The sequence below is a fragment of the Exophiala aquamarina genome, assembly GCF_000709125.1.
Source record: "Exophiala aquamarina CBS 119918 chromosome Unknown aczIA-supercont1.3, whole genome shotgun sequence".
NCBI classification, from domain to species: domain Eukaryota; kingdom Fungi; phylum Ascomycota; class Eurotiomycetes; order Chaetothyriales; family Herpotrichiellaceae; genus Exophiala; species Exophiala aquamarina.
Genome location: NW_013550585.1, coordinates 3,781,794 through 3,799,319, shown reverse-complemented (window position 1 = coordinate 3,799,319; position 17,526 = coordinate 3,781,794). Strand labels below are relative to the sequence as shown.

General features: G+C 50.9%; 6 protein-coding genes across 6 annotated transcripts; 5 read left to right on the top strand and 1 right to left on the bottom strand.

Annotated features, from left to right (window-relative positions):
* Positions 1–887: 887 nt before the first annotated feature.
* Positions 888–3,394, bottom strand: A1O9_04931 (serine/threonine protein kinase; the record flags this gene model as incomplete). Its single annotated transcript, XM_013407217.1, has 3 exons — positions 888–2,196; positions 2,253–3,135; positions 3,184–3,394. The coding sequence occupies 3 exons, from the start codon at positions 3,392–3,394 to the stop codon at positions 888–890; spliced, it is 2,403 nt and encodes an 800-aa protein (XP_013262671.1).
* A 2,412-nt stretch (positions 3,395–5,806) lies between these two features.
* Positions 5,807–6,682, top strand: A1O9_04930 (uncharacterized protein; the record flags this gene model as incomplete). Its single annotated transcript, XM_013407216.1, has 3 exons — positions 5,807–5,976; positions 6,149–6,456; positions 6,501–6,682. The coding sequence occupies 3 exons, from the start codon at positions 5,807–5,809 to the stop codon at positions 6,680–6,682; spliced, it is 660 nt and encodes a 219-aa protein (XP_013262670.1).
* Positions 6,683–7,061: 379 nt separating this feature from the next.
* On the top strand, positions 7,062–7,364 carry A1O9_04929 (dolichyl-phosphate mannosyltransferase polypeptide 2, regulatory subunit; the record flags this gene model as incomplete). Its single annotated transcript, XM_013407215.1, has 2 exons — positions 7,062–7,124; positions 7,176–7,364. 2 exons carry the CDS (start codon positions 7,062–7,064, stop codon positions 7,362–7,364), a joined length of 252 nt encoding a protein of 83 aa, XP_013262669.1.
* A 1,597-nt stretch (positions 7,365–8,961) lies between these two features.
* Positions 8,962–12,249, top strand: A1O9_04928 (uncharacterized protein; the record flags this gene model as incomplete). Its single annotated transcript, XM_013407214.1, has 1 exon — positions 8,962–12,249. One exon carries the CDS (start codon positions 8,962–8,964, stop codon positions 12,247–12,249), a length of 3,288 nt encoding a protein of 1,095 aa, XP_013262668.1.
* A 637-nt stretch (positions 12,250–12,886) lies between these two features.
* On the top strand, positions 12,887–14,119 carry A1O9_04927 (uncharacterized protein; the record flags this gene model as incomplete). The annotated part of the gene is made up of 1 exon (XM_013407213.1): positions 12,887–14,119. A coding segment is annotated over one exon (1,233 nt), but the record flags the coding sequence as incomplete, so codon positions are not given.
* Positions 14,120–15,472: 1,353 nt separating this feature from the next.
* Positions 15,473–16,408, top strand: A1O9_04926 (uncharacterized protein; the record flags this gene model as incomplete). Its single annotated transcript, XM_013407212.1, has 1 exon — positions 15,473–16,408. The coding sequence occupies one exon, from the start codon at positions 15,473–15,475 to the stop codon at positions 16,406–16,408; it is 936 nt and encodes a 311-aa protein (XP_013262666.1).
* Positions 16,409–17,526: the final 1,118 nt, after the last annotated feature.

Sequence of the window (17,526 nt, the reverse complement as noted above, 5' to 3'; positions counted from 1 at the left end):
AGATGCTTTCCTAGAGAAATTGTCGAAACTACAGCATGAGAGACCATAAATTAATACTGAGTATATGTTCCGGCACAAAACAATCTTTGAAAGGCATTTTCAGCCTTGCATAAGGGCGCCTTCGCTCAATGCCACTTTACAAAGCCAAATGAAGCCTGCAACTGCAACCAACGTCAGGGAATGCCGTACCCTATACCCGGCATTACTTGCGGAGGTAGACCCAGATCCGTAAACACAAGCCCATCCTGAGATGATCCCTCCAGTCCCACACTCTAGTGGTTGCGTTGGTGAAGTTGAGATATCTTCGTCCTTGCATTGTTCAATAGATGATCCAGACGGACAACATTTCTGCGATGACCAATAGTCCGCACCACCCCCGTACAGAATCAAAGACGATCCAGCTGGACAACAAGTCCCCCATGAGCCATCGGCATTATTTTGCACCAGGAAGCAGGAATTCGAATCACAGAACCCAGCCGTCGACGGGTTTGGACAGGAGGACTGTCGTCGATGAAGATGTTTCACTTGCAACTCCGAGTCTGAATGTTGCAGTATGTTGGGAAGGCTCTCGACAAGGACCGGAATCTGGGTTTCCTGAGAAACGGCTTCCTGTGCGATTGCCACAGGTGCTAGAGCACTAATAATGAGACCAATGAGTAAACTACGTCGTCCCTTCGAATTTCCAGACCTGCCATCCATATTGGCGGCATGGAGAAACTGTAGTATAGTAGCGGATGCCCGGATGAGCCTGAGGTGGCTGTGTGGGTTTATGAGGTTGCAGACGCCGGATCATGAGTAAGCACAAATTCCAAGCATTCCAGCACTGAGATTGGTTGCGCCAAACTTGCCAGATGAGTGGACTTGGATACCACGGGTTGTCTGTTTCGTCAAGAAATCAAGCTCGTTGAGGTCAGTCTTGCTTGTATATTTCTTACGTCCGGCGAAACTGCTTCGGCTGATTGCATGCTGAGGACAGCAGCGTCTTGGGCAATAGGAATAATTTGCTCGAGGTTGTGGCCTCGCACAAGGCCTGCAACGATAACTCCCAACATTGTGTCACCGATCCCATTCACTGAGATGATTTCTGATTGAGGAACCTTGCGAGATGGGGTGATGAGGCGCATCTGGACTCCTCCAATCTGCGAATGTTCAGACTGACTTCTCGCGACAATACAAGGTGCAGACTTCGGATTTCTTAGCCTCTCATCGTCCCTTTTGAGTAGACTTGCGACCAGGCATCCCTTGCTACCCAGTTTGGTCACCAGATTCGGAATGAAAGGTAGAAGCTGAATACATTGTTGTGGGATTCCTTGTTCAACCAACTCGTGCCCTACAACAGCGCTGAGCCTGTCTCGCGAACTTGAACCGGACAGGCCAAAGCTGTCAATCACCCTCCACCACGATTCTGATTCAAACATCAACGCATCACGTGCAGAATTGAAGAGTGCGGTCAGTTCGAAGTGGTTCGGAGATGCAAGACTGACGACGTGTTCAGGAACGACCTTGAGACTTGAGATTGACGAATTTTCTTTATGAAATAGACGAGTTGCTTTGGCCACGGAAACCGGCTCATAGGCAATCATCACATTGCGTGATTTTGCGGCATTCAAGATTTTCGATAGTATTGATGGTGACCAGTTTGCATCGACTACAACCCAACTAGGTTTGTTTCTTGCCATTACGCCAGACCAGTAGTCCAAAGATTGCAGTTCTGGTCTCCCCAGAATCGACATGTCTGCCATGGCCACAACGAGATCTTTTTTTGTGTCATTGACTGCCACATATTGAGCAGTCCTGGCTCCTGCTGCAGTAGGAATTTGGCGTATGTCCCTTGTGGGCAAACCGATTTTGGCGATATGATCGATAAGTGTTGTTCCTGCAAGATCATCGGCCACAACGCTGGCCAGATTCACCTTAGCACCAGCATAATGAGCAGCAATGGCGACATTGCGCCCGACACCACCTGGCGATTGAGTTATTCTGGCGGGGTTGGAAGTTAGCAGAGTGGGCGATGTTGTTGTGGTGTCATTATCCAAGGGCTGGTTGTCGCAGAGCGTGTCGCTTGCGAGAGACCCCACGACGAGGATATCGACGCCTTCCTGAGATGGCGTCTGTGATTTTTGGTTCGTATGTAGTTCATTCGCAGGAGAGGTTGAGACAGGCTGCTCAGATCGAATCACGATGGTCCTTTCATCTCTATCTGAAGTCAATACGAGACGCACGTCTAAATCGAACAATCTAGCATGGCTCACCGCGGTGGTGCAGCCCCATCTCTTCGTTCAAGCTTGGCCAATTCCACAGCGACCTTTGTACCGCGGATGATGTTTGCCTCGATTAATGCACTATTTGCCTCAACGCTGCCGCCTTGGCTCAATTCTCGGATCCGTTTGAGAATATAAGGAGTGTTGGCGTTGCCCGTAATCCCTTTCTCCTCAGCTTCAGCCACAGCTTGTGAGAGAATGGAGTCGATCTCCTCTCTGGTCATGGCAGAATCCTTTGGGACAGGGTTCGCAAAGAGAAGGCCAGACTGTAATCCAAGAACTGATTGGGCGTAGACAATTGTTGCTGCGTCAACTTCATCAAGGATTGTCTGGGGGCTTTTGACCCCGCTATCTCTCGAAAAGAAGGCAGGGAAATCCACCTTGCCCTTGCGTCCATCTGCAAAAGTGCCCACACCAACACCCTGCGTCTCGAGATACTCCAAGGTACGGGGAATGTCAAGGAAGCTCTTACACCCGGAACTGATGACAGCGAGCGGAGTGCGGCCAAGTTCGGTCAAATCTGCAGAGATGTCCATCGAATTCTCGCCGCCGCGGTGGACACCCCCAAGACCACCAGTCGCAAATATCTTGATCCCAGCAAGATGAGCCAAAATCATTGTGCCAGCAATGGTAGTTCCTCCATTGAGTTTCTGTCCCCGGAGACCGAGACCACCAATAAACCCTAGGTCTCTCCTTGAAAGCTTCCACGTTGTTTCCTGCCCAGCTGTCTTGATGAGCTCAATTAACTGCTCGGCACCCATACCAACATGTGCGACACCATTGAGAACACCAATCGTCGCAGGAATACCGCCATTGACTCGAACAAGGGATTCAAGGTGGGATGCGAGAGCGATATTTTCGGGGTAGGGATAGCCTGGTACGCATGAGCCTTAGGTGACGAGGAGGCTCAACGCCGACCAACCGTGGGTGTAGATTGTTGTCTCTAGGGCGACGACAGGTTTGCCTGTTGCAACAGCGTCTTGTACCTCCTCTGAAACCCGAAATATCTTTCCCCTTCCTGAAATGTTCCTACCGGAGGAACTTGCTCGTTGGGAGTATTGGCTGAACGGGCGGGTTTGAGGGAGCAGCTGTCTGGACACGACCACCCTGTGGGAGAGTGCCATCTGGACCATGACTACTACAATTTCGAAATGGGGGCCGCCACAACCAGCCAGCTTCTTTCCAGCTCGGATGCTGACAAGCACATTCACGAAGTCATACCTCGAGCCGTAGTCAAGATTCAACACGCGGAAGTCCGACGGATACTCTCCATCCCACAAATGAGTCAGCGCAGGAGACAAACAATTTGAGGCTCATTAAAGTTGGACCTAATTAGGAATTAGCGCAGATCAAGGAAGCGCCCCACACAAGTACTTTATAAGAGCCTCCACGGAGTACAAAAGCATTGTATTTTTACTCCGTACCTGTGCTCGCTACCTTTTCAACACAAAAGGCGAAGCGGAGCCACGAAAAAAATGCATCAGATGGTAAATTCACCCGTCAACGCCTTTACTTGCCTCTTCGTCCGAGCTTTAGGAATTCCCTTCACTTCCTCAACTGCTCCAGAATGATCGCACCTAAATATTGACGATACATCGATTCTTCCAACTACACAGACTCCAATGCTGGTAACTAGTGAGGCCGTTGGAATTTGTGGATTAGGTCGAGGAGGACTACATATCAGATGACACTGCGTATCTGTTGGCTTCAACATTAGCTTCAACCTCGTGTTGTGAAGGAGTTGCCGTCAATTTTGACAAGGTATCCATATCTTACGCCTTCTACGAGCTGGGTACTATGAAGGTGGTCAGACAGCTGCCGCTTGGTCGCAGACACCGATTCCGTGGAATGCAGATATCAAGGCGAACCTAGCAGAGTACATGCAAGCTACAGCAGGTAGATCGCCCATCGTCCGTTGTGCAAGCCTGTGCTGCCAACTGCCGAATCATCGAGCCCCGAGTCACCTCATGAGGCATGACTCGTGGGTTCGAGTACTAGGGCTTAGTAAGGACCCAGTCGGCACTCGAGTCTTTTACTATGTAGCCTGTAAGTCTCGCTAACAGTCGATATAGGTTCAAGGGGACTCCTAAGCTACATACGTTTTCTCTGTCTCGCTATTTTATTAGTAATCATACAGAAGACCTTAAGCTCTTTTTATCGCCTAACTGAGCCGTCTAAAGCTACCCTATTAACAACGTCGTCCCTTAGTACACCCTTTCCTAATATCGACAGTATCGATATCGACTTTTATTAACTCTTGATCTACTCGATGATCGGGAGTTGGCAGCGCTGGCACTGCCACTAGAACTGCAAGGTATCGGAGTTACGATTCCGAATGCACATTTATGCAAGGCCAAATCTTGAGATATTGAATAGGTTTGGCTGGAAGATCTTTGGGGGTGTCAAGGATGATCGGATGAAGTTGAACTTACTGATTTGGAAGCGGAGTGGTTTGCAGTCAATTGGAGCACAGCATAGTGTCTCGGCCTAGAACCGCTGAAAGATCATCGGTCTTGAATTACCGCCGGTTGCCTTGCATGTAGAATAGCAGAAAAGAGGGGTCTTTGCGGGAAGGAGCACAGTATTCGAGCTCTCAGGACTGACCATGCATTGCCGGTTTCGAGCAGGTGGCTTCCATTGGCACAGACAGTCGTGAGAATATGAGCGTGATGGAGAACCCCCAGAAGCTGCGCGTTTGACTATCGGAAACGAGTTCAAAATCTCCCTTTGTCGACGACTGGAATTTTGATACTTATCCAGCCACAAGCCGAAGCTATGGAGAAGTTCAAGTTCCAGAATCTCAGACGCTGTCAGTGTGAGTGACTTATTGGCTCTGCAATGGAAGACGGGCCTTTCAGGATATTCATACTTATCTCCTTCGCGTTTTGGATTGCTTATGGCATTCACCTGGTGTATACCGGCTTTAATTCCATCCTCTTCGGCACTTCCCAGGTCCAAAGCTAGCTGCTGCCACTTACTGGTATGAGGTATGGCAGGACTGGTTCGCCGGTCCATACCACGGGCGGAACAGTTGGCACACAGAGAAGCTGCATGAGCTATATGGGCCTATCATCCGACGAGCTCCGGATGAGTTAGACATCACCGATCCGGAATGGTTCCAAATATTGTTTGCTGGTGGTAAGCCAAACAAGTACAATCGGGAAACTTTCCAAGGTGGAGATGCCAGCGGCTTGATTCAGTTGGCCAGAGATCGAACTAGACATGAACATCGCAAAGGATCACTTACCACGGAAAAGTCGAACTGCTCTCTGCTGAAGTGGAAAAATGCATGCTCGAGAACGGGGTCCTTCATGCGACCAACGCATTTGGAGCGCTCACACTAGATGTGATAACCTATTATTGCTTTGGACAACGGGTAGGATGTCTATCAGCTCCAGAATTTGCCCCAAAATAGCAGAAATTCTTTAGAGGCATGCTCAATTGTGCCTTGTGTAAGAAGTTCGGGCTGGATTGTCCGAAAGCGTGAAAAGCTAGCCCAGTGGCTTCTCCGGCACATCTTTCCAGATATTGAGTAACTCATAACCATGAAGGGCAATATCCAAAGCAAAATAGACGCAATCCTTGCAGAACGAGAGAAAACAGAGGCAAAATGTCGTGTCTTGGCAGACTCGACCGACTCGTCAAGAATTGCAAGGGAAGACCGAACCATCCTTCATGATATTCTTTACAGCCGCGTTCTTCCCCCCGAGGACAAGTCAAAAGACAGACTTGCCGAGGAGGCCTTTGGACTTGTTATCGCTGGGGCATTCACCACAGGCACGGCACTATCCAACTTGACTTACCACTTACATGCCAATCCAGAATGGTTGATCAAACTCAGGGAGGAGCTTGATCAGGCTATGCCTAAGCCTGACAAGCCTGGCCAGTGCAACAGAATTGGAAAGACTTCAAATTCTCAAGGCGTGTATCAAAGAGAGCCTTCGAATCAGCGGACTGTTCACAGAAAAGCTTGCATTTCAGGAGCCAGAGGAAATTCTTTACTACCAAGACTGGGCTTTACCTCCCGGAACTCCAGTCAATATGAGCATCTATACAATGCACGCTGACAAAGCGATTTGGGACGAGCCACTCGAATTTCGGCCAGAGAGGTGGCTTCAAGATTCTGGGACGACGGCTCATCTGCAGAAATACTTTGCTCCATTCTCAGGGGCACAAGAGCTTGCATCGGGTCAAAGTAGGTCAGAATCTTCAGTATTAATAGCCTGAAGCTGATCATAGACAGTCTTGCATACGTACAGCTGCATTTGGTGACAGCCTGTGTGCTCAGAAGATTCGAACTTGAACTCGATGATGATGTGATGAGGGCAAGAGATGTAGATGTAGTGAGAGACTGTGGAATAGGACTACCTCCTCCCGAATCAAAGGGCATCCGATTCAAGGTCGTCAGACAGAGACTGTGAATGGCCATCTCAGAGGGAGCCGGGTTGGATATTATCGAGTAATTGCAACATAAGGTCAAAGCGTCAGTTTGGGGCAAACAAGAGGGAGGGGATGTAATGATGCTGTTGTGCTAATATTGTTGCCAAGCCGCCTGCTCTATTTGGGACTAGCACGCCCATGAGGAACATTTTGGGCTGGAGCGCGACTTGCAGTTGGGGATTCGTGTTCAATTCAACTTGTTCACAACTGATCTAAGTCAGTCTCTCGATCGACTTTCTTCAAGACAAATCTTCGTACCAGGAGGTCCCAATCCGTCAAAATGGTATAGCATTATATTTCTGAAAAGCCATGTTGAACTGAGTGCTAATTCTTTTGTCCCAGCTGGATAAACTCGTAGGCATGGCGATGTTGATAGCAGCCACTACGATCTTCTTATATTACACTCTATGGACTCTTCTTATGGTAAGTGTTGGTTCTTCATTTGGCGCACACAAGATCTGATCATGCGTGTAGCCTTTTGTGGACGATGACCACCCGCTTCAAAGTCTATTCCCTCCTCGTGTCTGGGCGATTCGAATACCAGTGATTCTCACACTTCTTGGATCATCTGTAGTCGGTACATTCCTTGCACTGGTCATGATTAAGAGCAACAGGAAGAAGGCAGCCAAGGCCAGAGCAGCAGCGGCCAAGAAAACAAAATAGACGGGGGGAGGTGTCAGGACCGGACATTGGGGCTCGGTGTATATCATCAAAGTAGATCTAGGCTGTTCTAGATGTAGGGGCACCAAGGGATCCTAGGTGCTTCTGTGGCGCATTCAAGAGACTGAAAACATTTGATCTGACGTGTTTTGGAGGACCAGCGTGCTTGATGATATAGTGCAGGGCGCATGCCGCAATGTTGTGCGAAGAGTTCTCCCGGACAGTGGCCGCCGAACCAAGGCAGTATAATGGTCCTGGACATTTGGCCGAGAACTCCTTTCGTGTCAACGCCCTGGGATCTCAATTCATCCCATTAGTTTCGGTGACAGGAGGAAGTCTGACAGGGAAACGCTTGAGCAAGACAGTTGTTTGTCACAACCGTCTCCACATACGGAGCCTGGCAGCGTCCAATCCTAGGATCACAGGCACTGGAACATTCGAGAGCAGCCGTGGAGGTCAGATTGCAATTGCCGATAAGTCGAGTGGCTTGCTTGGTGAGTCAAAGCAGGAAGTAGTCACCATCCCGAGTGCTCAAAAGACACGGAGCGTACCTGGATGTGCTCCTAATAGTACTCTTGTGAGTCATCAAAATTGAGACCAACATCGCAATGTCATTTCTGCAAGCCCGAGGTAGCCTGGTTTCGATATATCCGTGGTGGAGGAGAGCTTTGACCCCGCGCCATAGTGCAGATGGTGAGATCAGGTGAGGGAATGGGAGCTGCAAACGGCAAGGGACCTTATGCCGTCGGGCGCGGGGAAAGCTCCCACAAAGTCGGTCAGGAACGCAGACTGTCCGAGTACAGAGCACTGTTCTCCGTGGACGTGGACGTAGACGCGAACGCGGACGTGGATGTGGCCGCCTCCGCCATCGTGTCATGTGCACTCGAGGCATGCCGCATGCCGCATGCGCATGCACTTCTGACTTCACATCTAGGTTCAGCGTGACCCGAGACCGGGTAAACAAGGCTTTCTGGGCCCTCAGATATTGGGTCTTTTGCCAACGTGACTCCCGCTGGACCAAAGGGGCCGAGGGCCCCTCATAGACGCCCCTCGTCCCTATCTTTGACGTCCCGAGTTCACTATGGAGTACTCGTACAGTAGATCTACTCGTAGTTGGTCCCCTACAGTACCCACCCGCCCTGCCTAATCTCATCTCTCCGATGCCCGATCCCTCGTCAGTGGTCACTCTCCAACTTCCCAAGGTACATACTTACATACGGATCGATGCCACGACTCACAGCCTACGGGTCCTCAGATTGACTACTTTGTACTTGCTAACATTTCCCTTCTTGCCTCACAAACTTGCCAACGAAACCACTCATTGCTTGAATCGACTCTATCTCCTGACAGGCATCATCCTGCTTGTTGATCGCCTCAATAGATCAACAGGCTCTTGCCCTTCTCTCCAACCACGCGTGCCTCCACAACCCTCGAACTACTCGTACTCCATCAACCCCGCGCCTGCCCTGCGGACTGCCCACCAGCACCACATCAATAGGAGAGGGCATCCTCACTCTTTCCTACCCACTATCTCATTTCACGTCTGCTGTCGAGGTCCCGCTTTCTGTCCGTCCTCCATCTGTTCGCAGACTCTCTTTGAATGCCATCTTACAACAAGTCAGCTTCCTCCGACCCCAAGAAGACAGACTCTTCCTATTCTCCCAACTGCGATCTCCAGTCCATAGTGGCCGATCAAGACTCCTCTTCAAAGGCAGGGAAGCGGAAGACAAAGAATGCTGTCAAACAGTCCGTGTATAAACCCGACAATGAAGACAAGTTCCAACCTGCCGAGCAAATGGGCGTCCCGAATCCCTCGATCCTCAACCAACTGCATGGTTTTCCTAACAATAAGAACACCAGCGTAGACGCTCTTAGCGATCTGACATCAACCCAGAAGGTCTCTGATGAAGCTACTCCCCCCACAGATGTCTGGAGCAGAGCCCATAGCTATGGCAGAAGTCCCCCAGGCGAAGCTATTCCCGGCTTGAGCATTGGGGGCTCTCCAACTGTCGAACCTGGCTTTAGCAGTAGAGCCAATCTAAACCTCAGAAGCCCCCCAGTCTCTCCTCCCTTGAGGAAGGCCAGGCCTGTGAGCTACGGGGGCGGCGTTCCACCATTGCCCTCCCATCCAAGAATCTCCACCTCTCCCTACAGTTACAGCACAGGCGCTTACGGCTCCCCTCCAGCCCTGCCGCATCTGCCTCAGCAACATTTCTATGGACCTCAAAATATTGATCTAGGTCTCCCCCATGCTACGGCTCAACAAAGGTTACCGGACCCAGTTGTCCTGCGATTTTCTCCCGTTCCCGGAGGTAGGCTTGAGGCGAGAGATGCAGCATTGCTCGCCTTGGACGGGGGCCTGAGTGTGCTTAGCTACAATGGCGACAGGATGGAACAGGTGGGAGCTCTTCACGGCATCCAAGGCACTATTGCCGATGCTACCTTTCTCACTTGGACTTCTGGTTATGATCCTTTTGCCGAATATCGCCCTTTGGTTGCTCTCACCGTCCATGGTCTTGCGGAACCTGAAAAGGATGCCCAACTACCACAAGAACGAGCCTATTCCGGTGCCCCTGAAGGCCTTCATGAAACCAGAGTCGTGGTGTATTCTCTGGCCAAAGCCTCGCAAATAGTTGAATTGCTAAGAGTACCCTCGCAAATGTCGGTGCATCCTGGCGGTCAATCTGCAACTGCTGTTGCCGCCAATTTGACAGTCCATGCAAGTGGCAATTTCATTGCTGTCACTTCTGGTCTTAGTGGCGAGCTCTACATTTTCACCGTTCGAAAAGGCAAAGAGTCCGCTGTCTTTGAATGCCTGGGCAAATATTGGACGACAATCCAGCCACAGCTCCAGCGGAGAGATTCCTCCCACAGCCGTGCCTCTGATGCTGAAGTTTCTCCTGCTGACATCGGTCGCGGTCCTGAAATGGACGATCTTCCCATTGTCAGCCTGAATGGGCGATGGCTAGCATACTGTCCTGCAAGAACGCCTTCTCGGTCATCCATAGGAGCAGTTCTTGGCGGTTTGGTGCTTCATAACAAAAATACACATATCAGTACTAGAACTGCTCCTTCCCGTCCGCTGAACAACTGCGAAGTCGACTCACCTGATGTTGATACCTTCTTAAGCAAGGTAGCAAAGGGCTTTGCCCAGGAAGCCGTAAAGGGAGCGAAATGGATCAGTGAAAAGGGAATGCAAACGTGGCAGAACTATTGGAAAAGAGACTCTCCCAGTCCAGGCCAGCCTGCATCCAGCTCTTCAAGTCCACCCATATATTCTCCACCTATGGGTCTAGTTCAGTTTCCTCCAACTCACGCTGGCGACGCTCAGAATGCTTCCAACGAACCCGAAAGCGTCACTATCCTTGATCTAAAACTTCTTCAAGAAAACCAAGGGAGGAAGAATCTCGAATTTACACATATGACTACCTTCCAGCCACCAGGTGGATGCAGTTTTCTGTCATTCATGCCAACTGGTCTTGGATTAATGACTGCCAATCGCAAAGGTGATGTCCAGTATATCTGGGACTTGATGCAAATCAGATACGTGAAGCTTGCCCACTTACCAACCGATGGGGAAAGTGTCCGCGTGCGCCAGATTGCTCGATATGAGCGGTTAAGCCCATCCACAATCATTGATATTGCTTGGGATGGATTTACCGGTCATCGATTTGCGCTGCTTACCAAGAATAAAACAGTCCACCTTTTCGACCTTCCTAACACCGCTTTCCAGTGGCCGCCACCGCGAACAAAGAAGCACCGTGCCGCTTCCGTACCAGTCGACCCGTCTCATGCCAAACCCGAAACTGAAACCCCGCCTCAGGGCGGCTTCTTTGCATCGGCCATGAGCATCGCCGGCCGTACACAACCGATGTTTGCTAATCTACGCGGAAGGGCCCCAAGTATGGGTGGTATTGGTGCAACTGGCATCGGGCTCGCCTCCACGACGGGAATAAAGGGTGGGCGGGCAGTGGCAGCCGGACTTAGCAAGTCCCTTGGAGCAGCCTCCGAGACCGTCACAAGTATACGTCATGCGAACCAAAGTAGATTACACTTGAAAGCCAGTGCCCGACAAGGCACTCTCTTGTGGCAAAGACGTGACGGAAAATCTGTTCTCTCAGTTCTTGACCCATCAGCCATCAAAATCTATTATGTTCGAATGACAAAGCCGAGAGAAAATCGGCAGAGAGAGACGGTCTCTGTGTTTGATGCTCGTAAGGCAGTGGCAAGCAAATTCCCCCTTGCCAGCGATCTAATGGCGGATGTTTTGGTTCTTCAATCGACTCCTGTTGTGAAAATGCATGGAGAGAATGACCAAAATGATGAATCTCTTGTTTCAGGATTCTGGAAAGTCCGAGCCAACAGAGATGGGAACCAAAGAATGCCACATCCATTGGCCTCGGCTGAAATCGAGACGAACGCACCTTACCAGCCCTTTCATTCTGATCCTCGAGTTACAATATCCGTCCCTGCAAATGATCAACAGCTTCAAAACTTAAGTTCATTACCTTCAAGCCGGCTTCCACTGCAGAGCTCCGAACAAGCAAGCACCACCCGTGTGAAGGATAAATGGGTTTTTGGTACTAATATTGGACATATGGAACGATCAACCATTCCCCCCACCTATCCGTCTACCGATCCTACTGGCTCGGTGATTTATCGTGAAACGAAGCTTGCCATCGCTGGTAACCCAACCGAAGGGGCACCTTTCCAGATTGCGGACGAGGGAGTCAGTCATGTAGTGAGCAACACAAAGAAAAAGAAAAGGAAAGGCAAGGCTCAAGGGCTCATTCTAGACGAGGATCACGATGTGAGTGGACATGGTCCGCTCAAGCAAGACACTCATGATCCTGATTTCGATCTGTTAGATCAGGACAATCAATCATGAAGACACCCGGTCATCTTTGAGAATACGCATCAGGCGGAGGCAAGCTGTTCAGAGGAGAATGATCCGACAGTCTTTGCAGAAAGCCAATTACAGCGCTGTCGGCTCCTAGTTCAACTTCAGCCTCGTACTAGATAATGCAAGGACCTTCTGGTCTCAGCTCCGACCAATAAGAACACGCTCTGTGTCTGTCCATTATTCAAGTAGTCCGTAGTGCAGATTCCCTTTTTTTTCTGCCAGTAGAAACATTTCGATCATGTTATGAAAGGGACCCAGCTTACAAAGAACGCGTGCAGGGGGATGCTCGACCCTCTTCCACGCGTGTGAATGTCGTTCAGCTTTTGTTAAGCTTTGTTTCGGTTTGTTTACCTTGGTCTATAGGACCAGCTCTTGTCTCAGCAACCTGTCAAGAAAGCACCTCTTTGTCCTCGGACAGACTAACTAGGCTGGCTCCAAAAACATTCCCACCTTATCTTTAAGTTTACATCTCTCTGCTCTGTCTGTAAACTTTCTTATCCATTAAATCTGACACGGATACTTATTACCAAGAAGGAATAGAATCAAACCCATCACAAAAGATATCTACATAAACGCTCACTCACAGTCTAGGGAACAAAACAGGAGGCAGCTACAAGATATGGCGACACCCAAGTGCAAGTACGGGGTTTTCTTCCCCGAGCATACTGGCTACCTCTACGTGAGGAAGTTAGCACCAGGTAACGAAGGCGGCGTGGCGCTTGTTCGATCCATTACTGACGGAATGCAGTGTGTTAGGAAGAGTACACATCCCCAAGACCATAAGGATCCCGAAAGCAAAATTGCTGAGGTACAGTTTCATCGTCCCCATCCTTTGATCCCATGTCTCATTTGGTCTCAGGATCATAAAGTACTAAATATAGATCATAAGGACCACAACACATTCAAATCGACGGTGATGATTCACAAGTACTGCAATGGTGGTACTCTTTACAACCTTGCTTGTTGGTGCAGTGCGGATCCCGAGCCCAGAAAGTTGCCTGAGGCGCTGATATGGCGCATGCTAGACCAGCGAATCCAGACGTGGCTGTACTTGATCAACAGCGAGCCCAGCACGACGCGTCTGGACTGTCATATGAACAACGTCTTCCTTCACTATGAGGATGGAGCCAAGTTGCCAGACTTTTACACTGGCGACCTAGGGCATGCAAAACTCATTGATCCTATCATCTGGCAAGAGCCCTCACCCAACCTCTTCGGCCCCACGGCCTGGCCTGCATTTCGGAGGATTGGCCCGCTCGACCGCCTTGATCGCATCGTTACGGACCCTAACAAGCGACAATCATATTTGGGTACGATAGCGGAAATCTCCTCTGACTTTAGTCACATTTGGTACGCTCTCGTTGCTTTAATGTTTCGAATTGATGTGGAAGAAAATGATCCGGACGACGAGGAGATGAGAGATCAGGCCAAGGCGTTACAAGAGTGGTCTCCCGAACTTTTCGAGTGCGAGGAGCGAATCCGAGCCATCAAAGGTTTCTGGGAAGGCGAAAAGTTCACCCGGTACAACGAATTGGACACCCTGAGGTTTCAAATCGCCCAAATGGCACAGCGAAGCGCGCAGGCTGATCCTCAAGCAGACACGACAAGCCATCTCAGGTCTCTGGACACGTTCAGCTACGAGGATGACATCTTCGGCGACGAAGAATTTCCTTTGGACGGTGCGCTTCTTCAAGAATACAGAGGTGCGCATTCTGGCTCGGGGCGACCATGCGTTTTCGACTCCAGAGTCCCATTGCTGCAGCTAGCCAGTGCCTGGCCAGAACCATGGCGCATCGCTCGCATCGAAGAGAACACGGACAGGGTTTTCGGTGTCGAGAAGATGACATACAGCTTCACGCGTCCAGAATTCCGAGCAGGCAATAGCATCCAGGATCCTCGGTACGAGCATCTTGCGCAGCCGGAGTCGCTCAGAATTGGACTGAATCAGATCCAAGCTGCTGCAGCTGTGGCTGAGACGACTACCCACAAAGTCCAGCAGGACTTCTCTCTCCTTACATTCGTGCGAGGAGAGGGTGACGATCCCAATGAGGACGACATCTTCGGCCTCGATCCGGAATGGACTGAGGAGCGTCTAGCTGGACCTTCCTGCACCTCTCCTACACAGTCGCCCAAGGGAAAGTCCCCGCTAAAGCGGTCTCCGACAGAGGATGAGGGTGAGAGCGGACCGCAGCCAAATCGCCAGCGCTTGATCGACGAGTTTTTCCGCAGAGAGCCCCAGATCAAAGCAGAGGAACAAGCCTTCTCTGTCATGGACTATCAGAGGTTCTCGGACTCACAGAGCCCAGGAGACTCAATAGAAAACCCAACAGTGATAGATGACGAGGAAGAGGAAGAGGACGTGGTCATGTCATGAATCACTCAGCCTCGCCAAATTCGCTTCGCAGCATAATTCAGTTGCCGATATCTCTTCATTATATACTTACTTACTTACCCTTCAGGGTTGAACCCACAGAAACGTCAATATATCTAAAGAGAACAAATACTGACCAGGACATATTTTCAAGCATCTTCCAATACTTGATAGCTGTATGAGGTATGCATCCAGTACTACCTACCTCCCTACCCTCACGTACCCCGCGCCTTCTCCGCATTTTTCGTGATATCCTATTCCTCAAAGCAAAGGGCGAAACAGTAGCCACCTGCTTTGGCCATTCCCTGTCGTCATGTTATAGTCAAGATAAGGCCTCGTCCCAGGTGGGAGCGCGTCATCTACAGATAGCACTCCTGTTCAGGCCCACGATTCATTAACCGGCAGGTACATACGATGTAGAGTACTCCGTACCTATGTTGGAGGAAGGAGCCATCAGTCCAGACACCTCCAAGATGCAATGTGGGGTAAGTAGCAGTTCGCTAGTTTGAACCATCCGCTTCCTCGGTAGGCTGGTTCATAAACAAGCACACAATCTCTACTTAAGGCCACTGCTAGATAGTTACCCTCGTCCGAGGGGTTTATCCGAGTTTGGGGGATGTGGGGCTCAGCAAGAATGAGCACCACACTCGGAGAAGAGATACATAACAATGAATGCATGCCACCCACGTCGCTGGATTTGGAGGCACGCTTCGCCTCGCGCCCCCCTTGGATTACCATAGCAGAGCCATCGTGGCCGGAAGACAAGCGCGCTTTTACCTGCATACTGAGGCATTTTCGAGTCCTTCGTATGCGCGCCTCTAGTTAGTGGGGAGGGAAATGGCATTCACTAATATCCTTCTCATCGGCGCGACGGGGAACCTAGGCAGCTTGATCCTCAAACACTTGATAGCATCACCAGCAGACTATAAGGTGACGGTTCTGACCCGAGAGTCGTCGTCCTCCGCCGCAACAACCAAGGATGCATTCCCTTCAAGCGTAACAGTACGCAAGATCAGCTCGGACTACCCGGACGCGGAGCTCGTCGAAGCATTTAGGGGGCAGGACGTGGTGATCGGCGCAATCTCGATGACGGGGATGCACCTGCAGTACCGGATCATCGACGCGGCGGTGGCGGCGGGCGTCAAGCGCTACTTCCCGACCGAGTTCGGGCTGGACGAGCTGCCGGACTGGCTGGTCGAGCTGCGGCCCATGTTCCGCATCAAGCACGACGTGCGTGATTACTTGGTCACCAAGGAGAAGGAGGGGCTCCAGTGGACCTGCATCGTGTGTAACGTCTTCTTCGAGATGGGGATCATGAGTGGGTTCTTTAATTTCCACTGGGGTGTGGGAGAGGGTGGGAAGAAGAACAAGGCCGTCTTGGTCGACGGGGGAGACGTCAAGTGGGTGGCCACGACGTTGGAAACCGTGGCGGTGGCGGTGGTGAGGTCGATCGAGAGGGCCGACAAGACGAAAAATAAGCTCTTGCTGATTCAGGATTTCCGGACGAGTCAGAGGGAGTTGTTGGACCGAATTCAGCTGAAGACCGGCGCCGATGCGTGGACGGTCGAGGACGTCAAGTACGACGAGTGGCTGGAGGAGGCGAAGGAGACGGTTCGAGGCGGTGATAACAGTGCGTTGGGCAGGTTGACTTTTGGTACCGTCTTGCTGGGAAGCAACTGGGAGGAGAGAGCTGAGTACGGCAACACCCTCTTGGATCTGCCTACTAGGTCGTTCGAGGACGCCATTCAGAGTGTTCTCAAGGATGTCTCGTAGCGAGTCATTCACCTACGTAATTTCTCTAAGAGCTTGATGCCTTGGATCATAATCCCTGAAGGTGAACGGCGACTTGCAGTATGCCCCTCTCAATATACGTACGCCTCAGGGGGTTAGCTCAGCCTTGTCGTACCGCAGAAAATCAAACTAAAGTACCTGGACATCCCAGTCATTGCCCGTTCAGTACTCGAACAAGGCCGTGCGATAAGTACAGAACCTATAAGCTGTGGCCCAATCGACAACTCTTCATACGAGCCCGGTCCGGTTTTCACTCTCTACCACGTGTTGACGCGACATGGGTATGCGGTGGCGGTCGAGAGTGAACGCACGTGCTTCACCAAGACATGGATATGTCACAACGAAGAACGCCTTGACGCTCGAGGGGAAAGAATATTCAGTCGCCTTGAACGGGTTCGTTCCATCGCTGCAATCAGATATCACCCAGGTACTCCGTACGTAGCAGGATGACACGCTTTCCAGGACCCGCGGGTTTTGTGGCTAGCCTCGAGATGAAGCCGGACAAAGTTGACAGAAAGAGCTCTGGACGAGGCGTGCGTGCCACTCACTACTATTGGAGCGGCCGGGGCTTTTGAATTCGAAATCACGGATCAATACCAGGCATCGCAATCGCCGCCATGGGCTCTTTGAAGTTGCAAAAAAACAAAAACACCATCATTATTGTAGACTGGAGCTGGGTTTCATGCAAGAGATGAGAGAAGAGGAAGCCCAAAAAGCAGCCCGACGAACCTACGAAACCCCGGGAAACAGAGCCTCTTTATGCAAAACCCTGACATCGCAAAAGTACCGTGCTATGAGAATTATCCGCAATGCTGTCCTGGACCAACCCACCACTGGGCACGATGGCTGCGGCGGCGGGTTTGACCTAGCCAGGAGGCTCAGCGTCTCAAGCTTGCGTCGCCCATGATGCCTCGGACCCACGGCCAACGCTGCCATCTCCCGAGTGGGCTTTTGTGCGGGTACACGCGCTGGGATTGAACCGAGCGGAACTACGTTTGCGGGCGAACCTCCCACCATTCGTGAAGGAGTTCAGCATTTTCCAGGCCGAGCACCACACGGATCCGCCAAAGACCTGGGGGGGAGAGTTCGTCGGGATTGTC